The 22,060-nt window shown below is 35.4% G+C and overlaps 1 protein-coding gene across 1 annotated transcript; it reads right to left on the reverse strand.

Moving 5' to 3' along the window:
* Window positions 1–852: 852 nt before the first annotated feature.
* LOC108465233 (L10-interacting MYB domain-containing protein-like) lies at window positions 853–1,887 on the reverse strand. The gene is made up of 2 exons (XM_017765554.1): window positions 1,549–1,887; window positions 853–1,461 (listed from the first exon to the last, which is right to left on the reverse strand). The coding sequence occupies exons 1-2, from the start codon at window positions 1,885–1,887 to the stop codon at window positions 853–855; spliced, it is 948 nt and encodes a 315-aa protein (XP_017621043.1).
* Window positions 1,888–22,060: the final 20,173 nt, after the last annotated feature.

Below are 22,060 nucleotides of genomic sequence, written 5' to 3' on the forward strand. Positions count from 1 at the left end.
CATTACGTATTTGTTCGGGTATTGAGCTAAAAAAAGGATCTTTGGGTGTAATTAGATCAGTGGCCATTCTTGAAACTTTCTCAAGCACAATTGCAAAGTGTCGACTTATTGTTGATCCAGACCTTTGAAATCTTTCTCGACATTGGGAAACTTTTGCACCGGTGCCCAAGATGTATAAAAAAATTCCCAACATTTCAGTAGAAGATATGTTTCTTGAAGTTTGCAAGTTGTATCTTGTCTCCAAAACTCTCAACAAACTTGTGAATACCATTTTAGACATCCTAAAATTAATCATACAACGTGATTCGTGACCGTCAAGGACCTCTCAGATCCATGTCTCACCTATCTGTTTTGAATCCATGCATGGTTGCTTCAATATATACTTCTCGTAATATAATTGTACAAATGAAGATGCAACAACAAATAATCGGTTAAAACATTCCATGCGTTGTAATATCTCTTTCTTTTCCTTATCATCGTCACTTTCATCACCGTGGTAATTCTCAACCATACTCATCAACTTTGAATAAATTTTATATCCAAAATCATATATTAACAACTATTGATAAAACTAATTTAGTATAAATAAGTAGAACATAAATTCAATATCTCAAAGACCAAACATAAACAACTATTAATAAAAGCAGATTACACATAAATAAGTAGAACATAAATTCAATATTCAAAAACCAAACATAAACAACTATTGATAAAACTAGATTACACATAAATAAGTAGAACATAAGTTCAATATCCAAAAACCAAACATAAATAACTATTGATAAAACTAGTTTAGCATTTTTGTTTAGTCAAATAATAGATATCTCCTAACCCTAGAAGATCAGAAAATTTTCAACTATTCTCCATTTCTGTCTTAAGCCACAAAGCTCTAATCTTGGGATTAATTGATAAAAACATAATTCTCTTGTCCTTATTGAGCAATAATATAAGTGCGAAAAAGTATAACGGACTAGCTTCTGGAACTTCTTCCGACATGCTGTCAAGCACTTTGACTACTTGTGGAATACCATATGGATTCATAACAGGAGTCAAACTAGATGTGGCTTGACTCATATTGTCAGCTGCATTGCATAATTTTTCTATTTGACTGGACAATCTTGCAGCCCCTCCAATTTGCTTTGAGGATTTTTTTCTTCCAGTTTTAAATTGTGAACTTGATATCTCAGGGTTTTTTCTTTTTTGACCATTTCCATAAATTTGAACATCATTTGAAATGTGAACATCATTTAAAATGTGAACATCATTTCTCACATTTTCTTCTTCATTCTCTTTAGGTATTTCGTTGTTAACATCCTCAAAAAAATCACTACAGAGTGTACCAGAAGAAGGTGCCCATGCTTTATCACCGGTTGCAACTATCCCCATGAACATTTGGTCCAACTTCCCTTCGAATTCAGGATCAATGCCCGATGTTCTAAATTTTTGTGCTTCAGGCACAACCTATATATAAAATGATAGTTTAATAACAGTAATTATCAATAATCTCATAAATAAGATAAAAAAAAATATTCGGAACTATTAATGTACCTTTAGCCTACTCTCCCACCAATCATCCGGTGCATCAATGGTTCTTTTTATAGGATTCCACCCTAGAACAGTATCTTCGCCTTTAAGTTTCTTCCAAGCTTTCCATTCTTTTTTTAGAGCATCCCACCTATTTTTAAGTTGTTTTTGTGAAAAAACCTTGCCCGCTTCTTTCTCAAAGTTGGTCATTATTTTCAACCATCCATCTTTTGTGAAATGAGTACCAGGCCTACTACCTTTCAATATCTCTTTAATACAAATATCAGAAAATATTTCTGTCAATCTCTTATCCCACATTGCTTTCACTTTTTCACCACTAACTTCAACCGCTGAAGTACTCATCTATTGTGTATACGAACAGATTCGTTTCAGCCAGTAAAGCAATTAAGAAAATCAAATGTGACATAAGTATATTTTTCTACGTGTATCAAAATCAAAGATAATATCTTAAGAAAATTAGCACAGCATATCCAAGCAATATACCAAATCATAAACATCATCTGATCTATAAACTATTACAGCTAAAAAAATAAACTATAAGATATGTGTATTGAAGGAAGTAAATCTCCAATACTAAACTAAAACAATAGGAGAGCAGGAGAAGTAGAGGCAATTACCTTGTTGATGACCAGGAGAAGCAGAGGCAACGGAAATTGTTCCTTCTTTAGCTTCCAACACTTAAAAAGAAAAAAAAAAAGAAGTAAAGAGAGATAAACAAAAAAGAAAATAGAAAATTTATGAAACTATAAATTATGAGTTTCATAAAATAAAAATCCAAATCTGTAGAAATGAAATGGCAAATTACAAGTAATTGGAGTCTCGTTTTCTAATAAGAACTACGAACACTATTAATATAAAAGGTGTTATATGTGACAACCCGAATTAGGGCCTAATCGGAATAGTGGTTTTGTGACCACAAATCCGAGATAGAAATAATTGTTTTATAATTATTTTGGGGTTTATGATATGATTGCATGATTGTGTGAAAATTTCGTGATGAAATTCTATGCCTAAAGTGCTTAAATTGAAAGTAGGGACTAAATCGAATAAGTTGCAAAATTTGCATCCCGTAAGTTTTAGTATGAAATTGTTTTGGAATATTAATTAGGAGGTCTTAAATAGCAATTTGACCAATTTTAAGTTCATGGACAAAATTAGGACATGGAAGGAATTTTTGAAAGTTTAGTAAGGAGGGCATTTTGGTCATTTGGATATTAAATGAAATAAAATGGGAAAAATAACACAAAATTGATCATCATCCTCCTTAGTTGCTACTGAATTCTCCTCTCTCCATAGCTAGGGTTTCTTCAATTTTCAAGCTCCATAATCAAGAAAGACGCGAATTGATCTCGAACGGGGAAGGAAAAAGTTTTGGACTAAATTGCAAAATTTCCACATTTTGCACCAAGGTAAGTTTGTATGTAAATATTACAATAATTTCATGTACATTCTTATATTTCAGCCTATTATATAAATATACTAGCTGATGTTAAAATATAAATCGACTATTGGAAGAATGGAAATAAATATAGAGAGAGATCCGGTTGAACATTTGGAGAGATCGAATGAAATAGAGGAGCGTAGCTAGGTCACATGTATGATGCTGAGTGCACATCATGTGTACAAGAAAGCTACGAGACACCTCAGTAGTAGCTAGGTCACATGTGTGATACGAGATGTATCCCATGTAGACAAGAGAGCTACGTGAAAGATAAATGTAGCTAGGTCGCATGCGTGATTCCAAGTGAAGGACACCATGTAGACAAGAGAGCTACGTGAAAGATAAATGTAGCTAGGTCGTATGCGTGATTCCAAGTGAAGGACACCATGTAGACAAGAGAGCTACGAGACAAGTCGGTTGGGTCGCATGAGTGGTACTAAGTGTTCACCATGTGTACAAGAGAGCCGAACTAAACGAAGTATGATGGTGGGGTCTGTCAAACCATTAAATATCGAGGATTGATCCGAATTGTTCAACGGGATGGTTTTGTGGTGATATTGTGGTTTGGACCTACACTTATGGTGAATGAAATGTGGTGAAAATGATTTGTGGTATATACATATATAAGATAAAATGAGGTTAGCATAAAGAATGTGTGAAAGAGTGAAATTAGCATTAAAACTGTTTTTAGATGGTAGCAGTGACGTGATTTTGAAAAATCACCAAAAATAGGAGGAATATAATTAGAGGTTGAATGAGATGTGAAATTAAAGTTTAATGAGTCTACTTTCTTATAAAAGAAACAGAGCAAGCAAAGGAATTCTATATTTTGAGATATTTACAATTGTATGTGACTTGCTCAGGATGAATACGTGATCCCTGTTCCAACTTTGAAAAATCATTAAAAATTGTACAAAGAAAATTAAGAAATATAGTTTACATGCCTAAATTCCTTATTGAGACTAGTTTTAAATGAAATAGACTTCAGGGTTGTTTGAATTGTGTACTGAGAGAAATTCAATTTGTAGTGAACAGAGGTCAGATCAGTCGAGCTGTGTAACAGGGAAACTTTAACTAATAAACTGTACTAATCAGCTGAACCAAAATTATAGAAAAAATTAGCAAAAAGATTTATGAGTCTAGATTCAGGAAATTTTACGGATTTGAATTTCGAGTTTTGTAACTCGATTTATGATTTATTTAGTGAATATGACGCAGCAGAGACAGCTTAATCAAAGTGGAATGAATAGTGAAGTTAAAGTAGATATACTTGAATTGTTGTGTAAACATGTTAGATTTTTTTAATTAGTATTTACATACTTACTTACTAAGCTATAAGCTTACTTTGTTTCTCTCTTTTGTCTTATAGTGTTCTTCGCTTGCTCGGAGTTAAGGATCGTGAAGATCTACCCGCACTATCATACTTTAGGGTATTTGAACTAAACGTTTTGAATTATGGCATGTATAGTAGGCTTAATTATTTTGTTACGTGTCATATTTGTCTAGGTTTAAAATATTAGTTACAATACTCGACCAGCTAATTTGTACAAGCCATTAAAGTTGGCTAATATTGTTCAAGACATATATTATACGATGCACTATCAAATTGGATGACATATTTATATTTCGGTTATGTTTAATGGTATGTGTTATGTTCTGGTAATACCTTGTATCCTGCTCGCGATTTGTAACGGGTAAGGGGTGTTACATTTAGTGGTATCAAAGCTATGGTTTAGTCGGTTCTCGGACTAATAAAGTGTGTATAAAAGTCTAGCTATACATGCCATAAAAATATTGTGATAGTGTGGTGACTCCTGATTATTCTAAACTTTGTTTTGTTTTAATATAGTAATGGATCCCAAAGGAACTGCGGTGATGATGCTTTAGTAATGCGCCGCTCCCTTTGCACAAGGGACCGCTACTGTGGAAAGTAGACCGAGACATTGAGACAAGGAGATGAGGCTCGGGATGCCTTTCTCCAAATGATGAACAATTGGTATATTGAATTTATTCGAGCAAATCCAAATGCTCAACCTCCTCCACCCCTCCTATACCTCGACGATTCCTCAGCTGCTCAAGGTATAGATTTGGTAAGAATGAACAAGCCTCCGGTTGACAAGATTCAAAACAAGGGCCAAGAGTTTAGAGCAAAGGTCGATGATGATCCCGAGAAAGCGGAATTCGGCTTGAAAATTCTACCCGTGTATTTGATGAGCTCTCATGTACACCCGAGGAATGCTTAAAGTGTCAGATCACTTTTGAGAGATTCGACTTACCACCGGTGGAAGACTTTGGTTGCAGTGGTGCCAAAAGAAAAAGTTACTTGGGATTTCTTCCAGAAGAATTTAGAAAGAAATACATAAGTCACGATTTATTGATAAAAACGGAAGGAGTTCCTTGAATTGAAGCGGGGAAAATGTCCAGAGCGAGTATGAACGCGAATTTGTAAGACTCAACAAGTATGCCTGTGAATGTGTGTCCACCGAGGCCATTATGTGTAGAAGATTTGAAGATGGGCTGAATGAGGACATTAAAGTGCTTGTAGGAATTTTGGAGTTGAAAGAATTTGTAGTATTGGTTGATCGAGCTCTTAAAGTCAAGAATTGAACAAAGAAAGAAGAAAAGTGCTATTGAGGCCCGAGATGTCGAAAAAGACAGATAAGCAAGCCATTTCAATCTCAACCAAAGAGGTCCAAAGAGACAAACCCTCGAATGACAGTTTCAATTGGGGATTCACACAGAGATCGTGGTAGAGCATATTCGGGTCTAAAGCTCAAGCTACTTGGTGGCAAGTGTGGGTAATGTGCGACCTAGAAAGCCCGAGTGTCGACAATGTGGCGAGCAACATTATGGTGAGTGTTGGGGACCGAGCGAGCTTGTTTCAAAAAGTTCTCGCGAGCATTTTATTAGAGATTGTCCGAGAAAGTTAAAGAAGAAAGATTTGAGTGCTAGATGAATACCACCGCTAGTAGAGGTAGACCACCGAGAAATACTGGAGGTGGGACTAGTAGTAAACTGTGATGAAAGATTTAACGGCAAGATCGTGGCTAGAGCACTGCTAGAGCTTATGCTATACGTGCTCGAGAAGATGCATCATCTCCGATGTTATTATCGGTACATTTTCTCTCTATGATACTATTGTTATTGCATTGATTGATCTCGAGTCCACTCATTCCTATATTTGCATGAATTTAGTATCCAATAAAAGTTGCCTATTGAATTTACTGAGTTTACGATTAAAGTGTCGAACCCTTAGGCCAATATGTGCTAGTTGACAAGGTTTGCAAGAATTGCCCATTAATGATTCAAGGTCACTGCTTTCCGCCAACTTGATGTCAAGTACCATTTGGTGAGTTTGACGTTATCTTGGGAATGGACCGGTTAACATTGTATGATGCTAAGGTAGATTGTAAACAAAAGACACTAGAGTTGAAATGTGAAAATGGAGAAATTCGTGGGTTGAAACAGATGAATCAAATAAATTGCCTATGGTGATTTCGCACATGTCCGCATGTAAATACATGAGAAAAGGGTGTGAAGCTTATCCGCTTATGTAATGAATATTGAGTTGCCTCAACTGAAATTTGAATCAGATCGATAGTCCGTGAGTTTCGGATGTATTTCCGAGGAATTGCCTGGGTTGCCTCCTAACAGAGAGATAGATTTTGCCATTGATTTGTTGCCGCATCGCACCGATCTCGATTGCTCCATATAGAATGGCTCCGATCAATTAAAAGAATTGAAGGCTCGATTGCAGGAGTTAACGACAAGGGATTTGTGAGACCGAAGTTTCTCTCCCGGGGTGCTCTGTATTATTCGTAAGAAGAAGGATGGTTCAATGAGACTTTGCATTGATTACCGTCGACAATAAGGTGACTATAAAGAACAAGTACCGCTGTCGAGGATTGATGATTTATTCGATCGCTTAAAGGGGGCCACAGTGTTTTCAAAGATTGATTTGAGGTCCGTTACTACCAATTGAGAGTTAAGGAGTCGATGTGCCAAAACCGCCTTTAGGACAAGGTATGGACATTATGAGTTTCTTGTGATGCCTTTCGCTTAACAAATGCTCCAGCTATATTTATGGACTTAATGAATCGGATCTTCCTACCATATTTGGATAAGTTTGTAGTAGTGTTTATAGATGACATTTTAATTTATTCTTGAGATGAGTCCGAACATGCCGAACACTTGAGAACTATATTGCGATCTTGAGAGAAAAGAAACTGCTTGCCAAGTTTAGTAAAAGTGAGTTCGGCTTCGTGAAGTCGGATTTTTGGGGCATATAGTCTCGGTGATGGTATTCGGTGGATCCAAGCAAGATTTCGCGATCGTTGATTGAAACCGCCCAAGAATGTATCCGAGGTTAGAAGCTTTTTAGGCTTAGCCGGTATTATAGACGCTTTTGTTGAAGGATTTTCGATGATTGCCTCTCCTATGACTAAGTTGTTGCAAAAGAATGTTAAGTTTGAATGGACTGATAAATGTCAACAAAGTTTTGAAAAATTGAAAGCACGATTGATGAAGCACCAATTTTAGTACAAATTTTAGTCGGAAAGGAGTTCGTAATTTATAGTGATGCATAATTGATGGGCCTTGGATGTGTATTGATGCAAGAGGGTAAAGTGGTAGCTTATGCTTCGAGACAGCTTAAAACCGCATGAGAAGAACTATCCTACACATGATTTGGAACCGTCATTGTTGTTTTTGCCTTGAAGATTTGGCGACATTATTTGTACGGTGAAAATGCCGAATTTTTACCGATCACAAAAGTTTGAAGTACTTGATGAATCAAAAGGATTTGAATCTGCGACAATGAAGATGGCTTGAATTATTAAAGGATTATGATTTAGTGATTGATTATCATCCGGAAAAGCAAATGTAAGTTCTTGACGCCTTGAGCGTAAAATTTCTTTTTACTTTGAGAGCCATGAACACGGGTTAGCATTGTCGATGATGGGTCAATCTTAGCGAGATGAGAGCTAAACCGTTGTTTCTCCAGCTTGATTTGTGATGCTCAAAAGAATGATAGTGAGTTGCGGATCAAGAGAACTCAATGCGAATCGAGTTACGACTCGATTTTCGAGTTGGACCAGGATGACTGCTTGATGTTTCGAGACAGGATATGTGTGTCGAAAAACGATAAATTGATTCGTAAAATATTACATGAGGTGCACAATGGTCATTTATCGGTTCATCCCGGTAGCACAAAATGTATAATGATTTAAAGAAGTCAGATTGGTGGCGGTATGAAAAGGGACATTTCGAATTTGTAACCAAGTGTTTGATCTGTCAACAAGTAAAAGTTTGAACATCAAGTGCCTTCAGGATTACTTCAACCGGTAATGGTGCCTCGAGTGGAAATGGGACAAGATTACCATGGATTTTGTAACCGGTTTGCCTTTAACTCCTAAAAGAAGGATGCTTGTTTGGGTAGTGGTTGATAGATTAACAAAGTCAGCCCACTTTATACCAAGACGCACCGATTACTCACTTGATAAATTAGCGAATTATATATTGCTGAAATTGTGAAGTTGCACGGAGTACCTATGTCTATAATATCGATAGAGATCCAAGATTTACCTCGAGATTTTGGAAAAAGTTACAAGAAGCTTTGGGTACAAAATTGAACTTTAGTACCGCATTTCATCCACAAACAGATGGTCAAACGGAAAGAGTAATCCGGTACTCAAGATATGCTTAGATGTTGTGTTTTAGAATTTAGAGGTAGTTGGGAGAAATATCTATCTTTGATTGAGTTTGCCTACAATAACAGCTTATCAATCAAGTATACAAATGGCACCGCATGAAGCCTTGTATGGTCGTAAGTGTCGAACTCCTTTATATTGGACCGAGCTTAGTGAGAAACAGATTCATGGAGTTGATCTAGTTAAAGAAACCAAGAGAAAATAAAAGTAATTGGGATTGCTTGAAAGTCGCTTCAGATCGACAAAAGTCATATGCTGATTTAAAAAGAAAAGAGATTGAATTTCGTGGGTGATAAAGTGTTCTTGAAGGTGTCACCATGGAAAAAGATTCTAGATTTAGTCGAAAAGGCAAGTTGAGTCCGCGTTTTATTGGGGCGCATTTAGATTCTTGAGAGAATTGGACCGATGGCATATCAGTTGGCCTTACCGGCGAGTTAGAAAGAATTCATAACGTGTTTCATGTATCAATGTTGCGACGTTATCGTTCGATCCTTCACATGTGATTTCCCAACGAAATTGAGATTCGATCGGATATGACCTATGAGGAGAAACCAATAAAGATTTTGGCTCGAGAGGTTAAACAGCTTAAGAAATAAAAGTATAGCTTTAGTGAAAGTATTGTAGCACGACATGGGATAGAAGAGGCTACGTGGGAACCCGAGGAAGCTATGAGGAAACAAGACCCAAACCTCTTTATCGGTAAGATTTTCTGGGACGAAAATCTCAAAAGGGGGAGAATTGTGACAACCCGAATTAGGGCCTAATCGAATAGTGGTTTCGTGACCACAAATCCGAGATAGAAATAATTGTTTTATAATTATTTTGGGGTTTATGATATGATTGCATGATTGTGTGAAAATTTCGTGATGAAATTCTATGCCTAAAGTGCTTAAATTGAAAGTAGGGACTAAATCGAATAAGTTGCAAAATTTGCATCCCAGAAGTTTTTAGTATGAAATTGTTTTGGAATATTAATTAGGAGGTCTTAAATAGCAATTTGACCAATTTTAAGTTCATGGACAAAATTAGGACATGGAAGGAATTTTTGAAAGTTTAGTAAGGAGGGGCATTTTGGTCATTTGGATATTAAATGAAATAAAATGGGAAAAATAACACAAAATTGATCATCATCCTCCTTAGTTGCTGCCGAATTCTCCCTCTCTCCATAGCTAGGGTTTCTTCAATTTTCAAGCTCCATAATCAAGAAAGACGCGGAATTGATCTCGAACGGGGAAGGAAAAGTTTTGGACTAAATTGCAAAATTTCCACATTTTCCACCAAGGTAAGTTTGTATGTAAATATTACAATAATTTCATGTACATTCTTATATTTCAGCCTATTATATAAATATACTAGCTGATGTTAAAATATAAATCGACTATTGGAAGAATGGAAATAAATATAGAGAGAGATCCGGTTGAACATTGGAGAGATCGAATGAAATAGAGGAGTGTAGCTAGGTCACATGTATGATGCTGAGTGCACATCATGTGTACAAGAAAGCTACGAGACACCTCAGTAGTAGCTAGGTCACATGTGTGATACGAGATGTATCCCATGTAGACAAGAGAGCTACGTGAAAGATAAATGTAGCTAGGTCGCATGCGTGATTCCAAGTGAAGGACACCATGTAGACAAGAGAGCTACGTGAAAGATAAATGTAGCTAGGTCGCATGCGTGATTCCAAGTGAAGGACACCATGTAGACAAGAGAGCTACGAGACAAGTCGGTTGGGTCGCATGAGTGGTACTAAGTGTTCACCATGTGTACAAGAGAGCCGAACTAAACGAAGTATGATGGTGGGGCTGTGTGCTGAAACCATTAAATATCGAGGATTGATCCGAATTGTTCAACGGGATGGTTTTGTGGTGATATTGTGGTTTGGACCTACACTTATGGTGAATGAAATGTGGTGAAAATGATTTGTGGTATATACATATATAAGATAAAATGAGGTTAGCATAAAGAATGTGTGAAAGAGTGAAATTAGCATTAAAACTGTTTTTAGATGGTAGCAGTGACGTGATTTTGAAAAATCACCAAAAATAGGAGGAATATAATTAGAGGTTGAATGAGATGTGAAATTAAAGTTTAATGAGTCTACTTTCTTATAAAAGAAATAGAGCAAGCAAAAGAATTCTATATTTTGAGATATTTACAATTGTATGTGACTTGCTCAGGATGAATACGTGATCCCCTGTTCCAACTTTGAAAAATCATTAAAAATTGTACAAAGCAAATTAAGAAATATAGTTTACATGCCTAAATTCCTTATTGAGACTAGTTTTAAATGAAACAGACTTCAGGGTTGTTTGAATTGTGTACTGAGAGAAATTCAATTTGTAGTGAACAGAGGTCAGATCAGTCGAGCTGTGTAACAGGGGAAACTTTAACTAATAAACTGTACTAATCGGCTGAACCAAAAATTATAGAAAAAAATTAGTAAAAAGTTTTATGAGTCTAGATTCAGGGAAATTTTACAGATTTGAATTTCGAGTTTTGTAACTCGAGTTATGATTTATTTAGTGAATATGACGCAGCAGAGACAGCTTAATCAAAGTGGAATGAATAGTGAAGTTAAAGTAGATATACTTGAATTGTTGTGTAAACATGTTAGATTTTTTTTAATTAGTATTTACATACTTACTTACTAAGCTATAAGCTTACTTTGTTTCTCTCTTTTGTCTTATAGTGTTCTTCGGCTTGCTCAGGAGTTAAGGATCGTGAAGATCTACCCGCACTATCATACTTTAGGGTATTTGAACTAAACGTTTTGAATTATGGCATGTATAGTAGGCTTAATTATTTTGTTACGTGTCATATTTGTCTAGGTTTAAAATATTAGTTACAAGATTTCGACCAGCTAATTTGTACAAGCCATTAAAGTTGGCTAATATTGTTCAAGACATATATTATACGATGCACTATCAAATTGGATGACATATTTATATTTCGGTTATGTTTAATGGTATGTGTTATGTTCTGGTAATACCTTGTATCCTGTTCCGGCGACGGTAACGGGTAAGGGGTGTTACATTATATCTATTAAAAGGTGCTGTATCTAAAACATAAGTAACATGCAGAATTGGATTTAGGGAATAAGTAGCTTTTTTTAGGATAAAAAACAAGTTGAATTCTGCATTAATTAAACTCTGTGTCTTGGGTAAAAGAAAAAAGAGAGATTGGTAAGAAGATTCCAACCTAACATTTCACTGACTCATGTTTCAACAATCACTTTTCTTCTTAAGCACAATAATAAATATATTTTTCTATATTGTTAGCAACATCTTTAATAAAACTTGCCACATCCTTGTTAGCATAAATGAATTTCTGACTAAATTTGTAACACCCCGATTTTTTGGGCCTAGAAGAGTTGGACTTTAAGTCTGGGATTCGGATAGAAGAAAAGCTAATTAATTAAGAAGTTTTAAATATTATCGTTTAAGAAAAAAATTGAATTACTACTAGAAATTTTTTACTGTATTTATTATTACGAATATTTTAAATTTTATTAGTATTATGGGATAAAATTATTACTATTAGAAAAAAATATATATACTGTATATATGTTTGAAAATTTTTTATGAAAATTTTTATTTACTGTATTATTTGAAATTTTTATTATTAGATATATTTATAAAATTATTATTATTATTGGTAATTAAATAAGTAACGAAGGGCTTATAGTGTGGGGAAAAGTCCAGGGTTCGGCCTACAAAATTCTTAAATTTGGCCTCTTAAGGAAATCTAGGTAGTAGGCCTTATTAATAAATTAGGCTGAGTTTTAGCATGAAGGAACGCCTGGCCCAGTGGCTAAGCACGCTAGGAAAGGCATGGGAGGTGCCTGGGTTCAAGGCACGGCGTGTGCAAATGTTTGTTTTTTTTACAACCAAGAATTTCCGCAAGAAGGCCTTATAAATATTTCGAGAGGAAAGGTGACACAAAAGAGGCACGTGGTCAAGTGGCAATGAGGCATTAAAAGTGTGCATGTGGTTAGGAGTTTGAATCTGGTAAGTAGCATATTTTGTTTTATTTTTAAACAAAACCGGGACTGCAGCAGATAAGTCTTAAGATTAGTTGTGAGCATATTATATCATGAGAAGAGTTTTAGTGCGATGGCGGCGCACATTCTGGGACCGAGAGGGCACGAGTTTGAATCCAGTCTTGGCGTTATTTTGGTTTGTTTTTAGGCGGACCAAGACTTCAGCAGGTAAGGTTTAAAGTTAATTGCGACTGTCATATATCCAAGAGCAAGCTACGACGCAGTGGCCAGTAGCGTGCCTATGTGTGTGGAAGGCCCAGGTTTGAGCTGCTGAGCACGCGGATGCCCCTTTTTGCTGCATGTGTGTGGGAGAGTAGTAGAGTTGGACCAAAACTCTTCCCAGGCAGCAGGCTGAAGCGGTCAAACGGTGGATAAGGCTGCTAGGTGGTTGGATGAATTTCAAATGCCTAATTCATGGAGCAAAGTAAGGGAATTTGAAATTAGAAAGAATTTTTAATAAGCATTAAGTACCGTATTTTGTTCTTTTAATTTTGGCTTTTATGAATTATTCCCTTTTTGTTCATCTTTCCTTCATCGATAATAACCGAACCTATCTTCTTCTACTCTTCTTTTCTTTCTTTTCTTTTATCTCATCTCTTCCTTATTTAATTTCCTTCAAAGCCGAATCTGTACTGTCATCTCTTCTTTTCTATTTTCTCTTTTTCATTATACTAAAATCCGAAACATCCATACTTTAGTGATTCGGGAATTAATTTTTAGATCTATTTCCTACATGCGATTAAGATAGATTCACAGTGGATCTAAGATTTGAAAAGTGTTGGAAACACCTCTGACAAGAACGTCTTTGGTGGTAAGCATTCAAATCTTATTTTTTCTTTATTTAGTAATTCGAGGATAAGCTGAAAACCCCTAAATACTTTAGGGAGATTATCGATTTTTGCCAAGATTAAAATTAAGTATTTTTCATTCGATTTTTTTATATGTGCGCATCGAAGGCTAGCGATCAAGATCTATTTGGAGGCTAGTAAGATCAACAAGGTTAATCATGGGGGAGATCTCGTTAGCGAATCGTCATAAAACAGGTGTGTAAACGACACCCACTCATAGACTAGATCGGCAAAAGTCGAAAAGCCGAAAAGCCGGCATTTGTGAACTTGCGAGCGTGCGAGTGCTTGTGAGGTGGTTTGGTTGTTAATTTTGGTAATCACAAGCAGTATGATTGCAGAGTGCGCAATTTCGTGCACTTCGGTATATTTGGGCTTAATGGGCCGAAAACAAGTTAGTGGGCCAATGGGCCCAATTCGGTAAAAACGCTCAGTAAGTGCTTCTGTTAATGTGTTAATGGTTAGAATATGTATGTAAACTCTAGAATAGTAAATTTTATTAAACTACCCCTAAGTATGAAAATTATCGTTTTACCCCTAGGTGCAAAATGACCGTTATACCCCTAGGGTTAATTTTGACTGAAATGCATGATATTCTGATTATATCTGTTGCATGGGGTTGGGTTTTGTTATGGAGGAAAAACCCCTTCTGGTGGCTGTGCCACATATTCTGATATAAGCAGCTTTGCTACGGATTATAGTTAGTGCATAACCGTGCTAACACTTGTAAGTGTAGGGATGGCGTGGGTGATTTATTCCCCACAGGAAGTGTAGGGATGGACGGAGGCAAGTGCAGGGTTGGATGGGGTTATCATGCATTAATCATATGAGACTGTATTGAAATGGGCCCAACTGTGTTGATATGGGCAAGGCCCAATATATCTCAACTTGTATAGGGCTACGGCCCAGATTGATACTGATATGGGCTAGGCCCAGTATACTCTATTATTGTAAGGGGCTATGGCCCAGATTAATATTGATATGGGCTAAGGCCCAGTTAACACTAAATTCTAAATAGGGCTTAGGCCCAGTAAAGCTTGAACTGATTTGGGCTCTGGTTGGGATACTTTACACATTGAGTTTCCAAACTCACCCCCTTCCTTAACCTTGCAGGTGAGCCTTGAAGTGGGGGCTTGGAGCCGGAGGGGATTCAGAGTGGCCACGGTGATCGCTTTTGGGCTTTTGAAATAAGTGATTGGTTTTCTTAAGTTTACCTTATTTATTATTTATTTTTGGGTTGTAATAAGGCCATTTTAACTTTATTTTCTTCTCTTTTCTGGGATTATTTTATTTTAGTAACTTTAAACTGGTTGATAATAATTCAAATGGGCTAGACTTAGGGCGCGTTTCCAAAATGATACTCGTTTTCAAATAACACAACATCACGATTAATTGGTTTATCAAAGATATCCACTCAAATAAATTTCAACTCGTTATAACCAAGTGTGGCAATGGTTCTGGGTATGTCTAGGATTGGATCCAATCGAAGAGCTTGGTACTTAAGCAACCTTAATGGCTCACCTCCTCTGTTATGGATACCTACCTCGTGCCCAACTTCCATTCACTTTAATTTATAATGAAAATATTCTTTTCAAAGATTTTTAATTAAAACATGAGTTTTACAATAACGCTCCAATGAGTTTTACATCAAGAAGGGTTTTCAATGAAAACATGGTTTTTGAAAAACACTTCAATGTGACACGCCGAATTTAGCCGTAACGTCTGGGCTAGGTTTGGGGTGTTACTGTAACGCCCCGTACCCAAGACCGTCGCCGGAGTCGAACACGAGGTGTTAATAGACTTAATTCATTACTTAAACAGCTCAAACAATTTATTTTTAAAATTTTCAGTCAAGCTAACAATCTGCGTCATATTCGCTTAAAAATTCATATCTCGAGTTACGAAACTCGAAATCCAATTACGTAAATTTTCCCTGAAACTAGACTCATATATCTATTTACTAATTTTTTTATAAAATTTTGGTAGAGCAAATTAGTACAGTTTATTAGTTAAAGTCTCCCCTGTTTCAGAGTTTGACTGCTCTGACCTCTATGTATTACAAATCAAATATCTTCCTGTACAGAGTTTCAATGACTATACCATTTGCTTCTAATAAAATTAAACTCAATAAGGAATCTGTACATATAAATTATGACTTCTAATTATCTTTGAACAATTTATGGTGAATTTCCAAAGTCAGAACAGGGGATCCAGAAATTGCTCTGGACCTGTTTCACAAAAATTTAAACATCTCATAAAATATAACTCATATACCTATTTTGTTCCATCCATATGAAAATAGACTCATAATTCTTCAATTCCATATATTATTCATCATCTAATTGTATCTCTACTATTTTTAGTGATTTTTCAAACTCACATCACTGCTGCTGTCTGAATCTATTTTATGGTAAATTTTACTTATTTCATGGTTTCCATGGATTAGCTAGCAATTTAGCATACATAACACCAAATATGATCATGATTAGCCATTCCAATGGCTAATCATTACCAAGCATTTCCATACCACTCAATAACCATATCATAAGACTATATACACAAAATGATTATAATGCTATACATGCCATACTCAAAATATACAAGCCATTATGCCAAGATGGTATACGGATAGTGTGGCGTGCCTCCGACCGCTTCCGATTTCGAGCTGGCTTGTCAACACTACAAGGAATGAAAAGGAGGGAGTAAGCATAAATGCTTAGTAAGTTCACATGCAAATAGCAAGTAACATAACTATATAAGCAAACATAAAACATCATTTGCATAATCATCACCGAGACATTCATATCACATTTTCATTTATCATCTTACCATATTGTTGTTATATCGAGTTTTCAACGCGAGGGTTAAGTACATACCTGTTCAAAGTATTCATTTCACAACACTTACCAATACGTCCCTTTCATCTCGAGTATTCCTCCGCTTGAGTAGAATTTTACCCGTTAACACATCGGAATATAATTCGGATACATGGAAAGTTTGCACATAAGTGCTACATATGTAGCCAAGCTACCATGTAACCCGCCCATAAGTAAACTCGGACTTAACTCAACGAGCTCAGGCGTTCGCATCCATAAGTGAACTCAGACTCAACTCAACGAGCTCGGATGCCTAGTTACATCTCTCGAACTAGGACTCAACTCAACGAGTTCAGACATTTGCATTCATAAGTGAACTCGGACTCAACTCAACGAGTTCGGATGCCCAAACATCCTAGTGACATGTCACTTGTATCCTAATCTATTCCTAAGGTTCAACGGGACCTTTTTCCCAATCATGTGTCTCAACCATCATCTACGGAATGCCGATACCGATACTCGGTAGTATTTCACATTTTCCAAGTATATCACATAAATTGACATATTATCAAACAATTGTCACAAGTATGATATTTCATAATAATTATCATATCATTTAAATAACATTAAAACATTTAAAATAATAACTATGTTACCAACATTTACATATGAACTTACCTCGTATACGAAAATGGCTACTTTTACCATTTCGTCCACAACTTGGTATTTTCCCCATTTTAACCCAAATTTTAGTTTTCCTTGCTCTATCATTTAAAATATAGTCTAATTAGGACTCACATTATTCAAATTGACCCAAAATCATATTTTGGAAAAATTACAATTTTGCCCCTAAACTTTTGCATATTTACACTTTTTCCCCAAAGCTCGTAAATTAAACTTTAGCCTATTTTCTTATGTTTTATGACATGCTGATCATTTTTCCCTTCTATGGCAACATCAAATTCTCACTCTAACATGTACTTATGACTATTAGGTATTTTTACCGATTAAGCCATTTTGCTAGTTTTTGCTTAAAACCGAGTAGCACAAGTTGTCTAACATAATTTAAAACCTCATATTCTATCATAAAACACCAAAATACACAAATTTCACCTATGGGTATTTTTCCAAATATGAACCCTAGGTTGAATTATTGCTAGCATAAGCTTAATCGAGCTACTAGGACTCCAAAAACGTAAAAATCATTAAAAACGAGGCTAGAACGGACTTACAATCGAGCTCAGAAGCTTGAAAAACCCTAGCCATGGTTTCTCCTTGCTATATTCGGCCATGGGGTTGAAGATGAGAAAAATTGGCTTTTAATTTTGTATTTTAATTCATTTTACCCCTAAATGACCGAAATACCCTTACTACTAAACTTTCCAAAACTTCCATCCATGTCCAATTTTTGTCCATAGACTTAGAAATTGGTAAAATTGCTATTTAAGACCTCCTAATTAATATTTCAAAACAATTTCATACTAGAAACTTCTAGAATGCAAGTTTTACAAATTATTCGATTTAGTACCTAATTTCAATTTAAGCACTTTATGCATAAAATTTCTTCACGAAATTTTCACACAATCATGCAATCATATCATAGACCTAAAAATAATCATAAAATAATTATTTCTATCTCAGATTTTGTGGTCACGAAACACTATTTCGACTAGGCCCAAAATCAGGATATTACAACTCTCCCCCCTTTAGGGATTTTCGTCCCCGAAAATCTTACCAGAAAAGTGATCTTCACTTTTAATCTCATATTCGGTGCCGAAGAACTTTCACTGAGGCTGTACCTCCAATACATCTCTTTAATTTCTCATATGATCTAAAAGCTTACAGTCTCAACTCTCAACTGTTCTTAAATTTTCAACCCTTCTCAGTTTCCCATGATATCATGACATAAAACCCAGATCTCAACTTGATTTAATGGAGACTGGAATTCCAAGAAATCCAACAATCAAAGAGACCTAAAATTCCATGAATCTGATGAGTAGGAATTCTTTCAATACATATATGATTTATAGATCTCGCTAAACATTTAACAATAGGATACATCACATTTTCCTCTTTCCGCCATGGAAATATTTCTGATATGGCCTCAAGAATAATCCTTCTCATTTCCATCCCAATATCAACACTGACAAGGATAATTTTGATAGATCCCAATGTTCGGCTTTAACCCCTTTAACAACTCCAATTTTATGTAACATCGAATGCTCTAAACTATCACATTACCTCACTGTCTTGAAACACATCACAATTCATACAACAGTACATTACTGAAAGTCAGAAAGTCTTTACTCAATGTAGACTAGTCTAGTTCAGACGTTTCGGTTACCAATATTCTCATCTATCCAAACTTTGTCAACATGTAATAAACTTTTCAGCTTTCACAAGATGAAAACCTTATCATTCGTAGTGATTTTAACTAATATCCAACTCTTTCGATAAATATACACTTCTCGCTCGGACTATTTACTCTTTTATCCGCATAAAAATGAAATTATATTATCGACTTGGAAAAAATAATCCTCGACATAATTGTCACATGAAATCTTTCAAATAAATAATTCACCATACCGACTGAAACTCGCGCTTTTATCACCTATGCCTTTACTGATGTCAAATCCTTATATAGAAATTAGAAAAAAATTCCAATACTAAAATCACCACATTACCAAGAACAAATTAGAAGTATAGTCATATTTGACATGATTATCACGAGCTGAAGAACGTACTTCGAACATGAGTCATAATTGACAAATTATGGAACAAAGATAACAAGAAAACCGAATAAAGAAATCTAGAATAAAGAGATCTAGGATAAAGAAACCCAAGATACGATACTATGCCGGAGAATCGAAAACCAAACTCATAGAGAAAATACAGAATACCCCGATAATTCTTCAAAGAAAGAAAGTCCAAAAGAAAACATCATTTAATCCCACTGGAATCAAATATAACAAGAATAATATATCTTCCCGTACATATATATCAGATGAAGCATCAAGTAGAAGAAACAGAATCATAATATCATATGTATTCTCTCATCAATTCTTATCGATTTAAATGAAATAGAATACCCGATGAAATAGAGCAATATAAATTATAAACCGGTCAGACTAACAATGCTTTCATCCAACACCGAATTAGAAGACATTCCCATATAACAAGAATTTCTTCGAAGATCAATAGCCATAGAAATATTTCGAGAACGGGTAAACACATAGAACATCTCAAAAAATCGCTAAATCTGTCCGGTCATAATGTCACACTCAAATAGTTTACATTTCAAATATCATTTCCCCAACTAGTTCTCGCCAAAATTTCATATTAAACCATTCACTAAAGAAGGCCGATTCAATAAATTTCGATTTACACTTTTCTCGACCTTGCACCGAGTAATTCGATTTACCAAAGAGAATTCCTTCTCTAATTGGGATAGTGCATAACTCCAATAATCTTTACGTCAATCCGATACTTTCTTCGGCTCTAACTTTACTTATCACTCATTTTCAATCTCGATCATACTTATAATTATTCTATCACTAAACTCTTTGGGTTCTCAACCGAAACTTATTCAATACAAATCTCATGAAATTCCATTATAAGTACCACTTGGTAAGGGGAGGGGTTGTAGGACCTCGACTCGACTTTCTTATACATACACATATGATGAAATTCCCATCATCATAGCAACATCATCAAAATCATGTCATTCATTCGTGCAATGCAACATTCATGTTGGCTTACACAAATTTTCCTATTGTCCATTTAGACAATATACTTATGCATACATTCTATGTTTTCTAGATAGCTTTACTTATCCATTCATTTAATTAAATTAAGTCATGCTCATGACATCATATAAGACCAAACAAACATAGATATTTGCATCACAATCACAGCTTTCATTTCGTGCATCATCATGTACATATCATTACAATCATATAATTCAGTCCAACAATTTAACATAGATAAGTTCATTTCATTATAATCCTTTATCTCATAAAAATTATATATCATTAGCATTCATCAACATTCGACGTCCAAATCAAGACAAGGACATTTTCATTCGTATCATAATATTATGACTTTTATTCATACCTCTACTACTTCCTATTTATTCCGTTCATCTTATCAAGTAAGCCATATACACTACATCATATGAGCATGAAGCAAATATGGATATTTATCACATTTGTATCATAAACTTTTATTCATACTTTTCTGAACCGAGACTTATCATAATCATAATTTTACTCAAATACCTTCACATAACATTGAACATAGTCGGCGCAGCTCGGTTGGAGAGTGATGCGTACTGCCTCGGGGAGAGTCGAGTCGTATGCTGAGTTGCCCGATCGTCTACGAGAAAGTATCGTTCAATTCACTTTTGAAATGAAGTTGATGGAAAATAGGATGGAAGCTATGTATAATGGTTCTGTGATGGTTTATGGATAAGAATAATATGTATAGGTTCGGCTAAATTGGAAGGGAAAGTGAAAGAAGTAAATAGATGATGATTATGGAAGAAAAGGGTTCTTAAAAGCAAGCACGAACCAATATTAGAAAATATCGACCCAAACTGCTTATAGGCTTTCAAGGTGGAGGATGAAAGTGATAAACCTCGACCCGCTACTTAGCAAAGTAGGAACCTCGGTATATGGGTGAACGCCACACTATTTGATAGTGATAAGTTCGAGATAGTGAAGAACAGGGTTGACGCCACTAGGCTTCCTAGATAAGCCAACGAAGTCCTTAACAAAATATGAGAGAAAGAAATCTCACAAATTCCATAAAAGTTTAACAAAGTTTCATTAAGTGAAAAGTCTAACCTCTTACAAATGAAATAACATATATTTATAGCCTAAATAAAAGTAGTTGAATGGACAAGCTTAGAAGCTAAGAAATTCGGCCATAAACACCTAGATAATTCTAGAAGAAAAATCATGAATATCAATGAATGTGCAGCCCTTTAATGTTCCATCATCCCCCTTGGCCGAATGAAGCTTTAATGCACCTTGAATACTTGAATGGTTAGCTTGAAAATGCATGGATCATGCATGAAACATCCTAATGTATGTTCCTCCATAAATTCGGTCCATGAACCTTCAAAACATGAACATTAAATAGCCCCTACTTGCATGAACGTCTCCAGTACATGTACTCCCTTAAATACTGTCCATTGAACCTCAATTCTACATGCACCTCTTCATACATTGCACCAAGCCCTACATGAACTTGCATTAATTTCCTTCCATGCATGCATGTGTACCATCCAAAGGTATTGGATCTTTTAGATACATTCATGCATGAATCTTCATCATTCATGTAACTGAATGTGCATTTGAACCCAAACATTTATGTATTTTGTGCATTCATGTATTTGACAAATACATGAACTTGTAAACACCTTGAATCTGGTCATACATGCACCTAATTAAATGTTGTTCATTCATGCATGTGGGATGTCCAAAAGAGATGTTTCTTCAAGCATTCATTCATGCCAGTCCATGAGCATTGTACCTATAAGAAATAAAACAATTCATAAGACATCATGTGAACACACATAAATTCAGCACAATGTGAGCACATTTAAGTTATGTGATATCTATGACATATTAATAACAAATATTAATATAAGACAAGTTTAA

The sequence above is a fragment of the Gossypium arboreum genome, chromosome 8 (assembly GCF_025698485.1).
Source record: "Gossypium arboreum isolate Shixiya-1 chromosome 8, ASM2569848v2, whole genome shotgun sequence".
In the NCBI taxonomy this organism is placed as follows: Eukaryota; Viridiplantae; Streptophyta; class Magnoliopsida; order Malvales; family Malvaceae; genus Gossypium; species Gossypium arboreum.

Bases quoted from the DNA above. Each gene is read 5' to 3' on its own strand.
- LOC108465233 (XM_017765554.1), bottom strand. From the start codon at position 1,887: ATGAGTACTTCAGCGGTTGAAGTTAGTGGTGAAAAAGTGAAAGCAATG. The intron at 1,462-1,548 runs GTACATTAATAG...TTTTATATATAG, and splicing joins GGTGGGAGAGTAGGCTAAAG to GTTGTGCCTGAAGCACAAAA.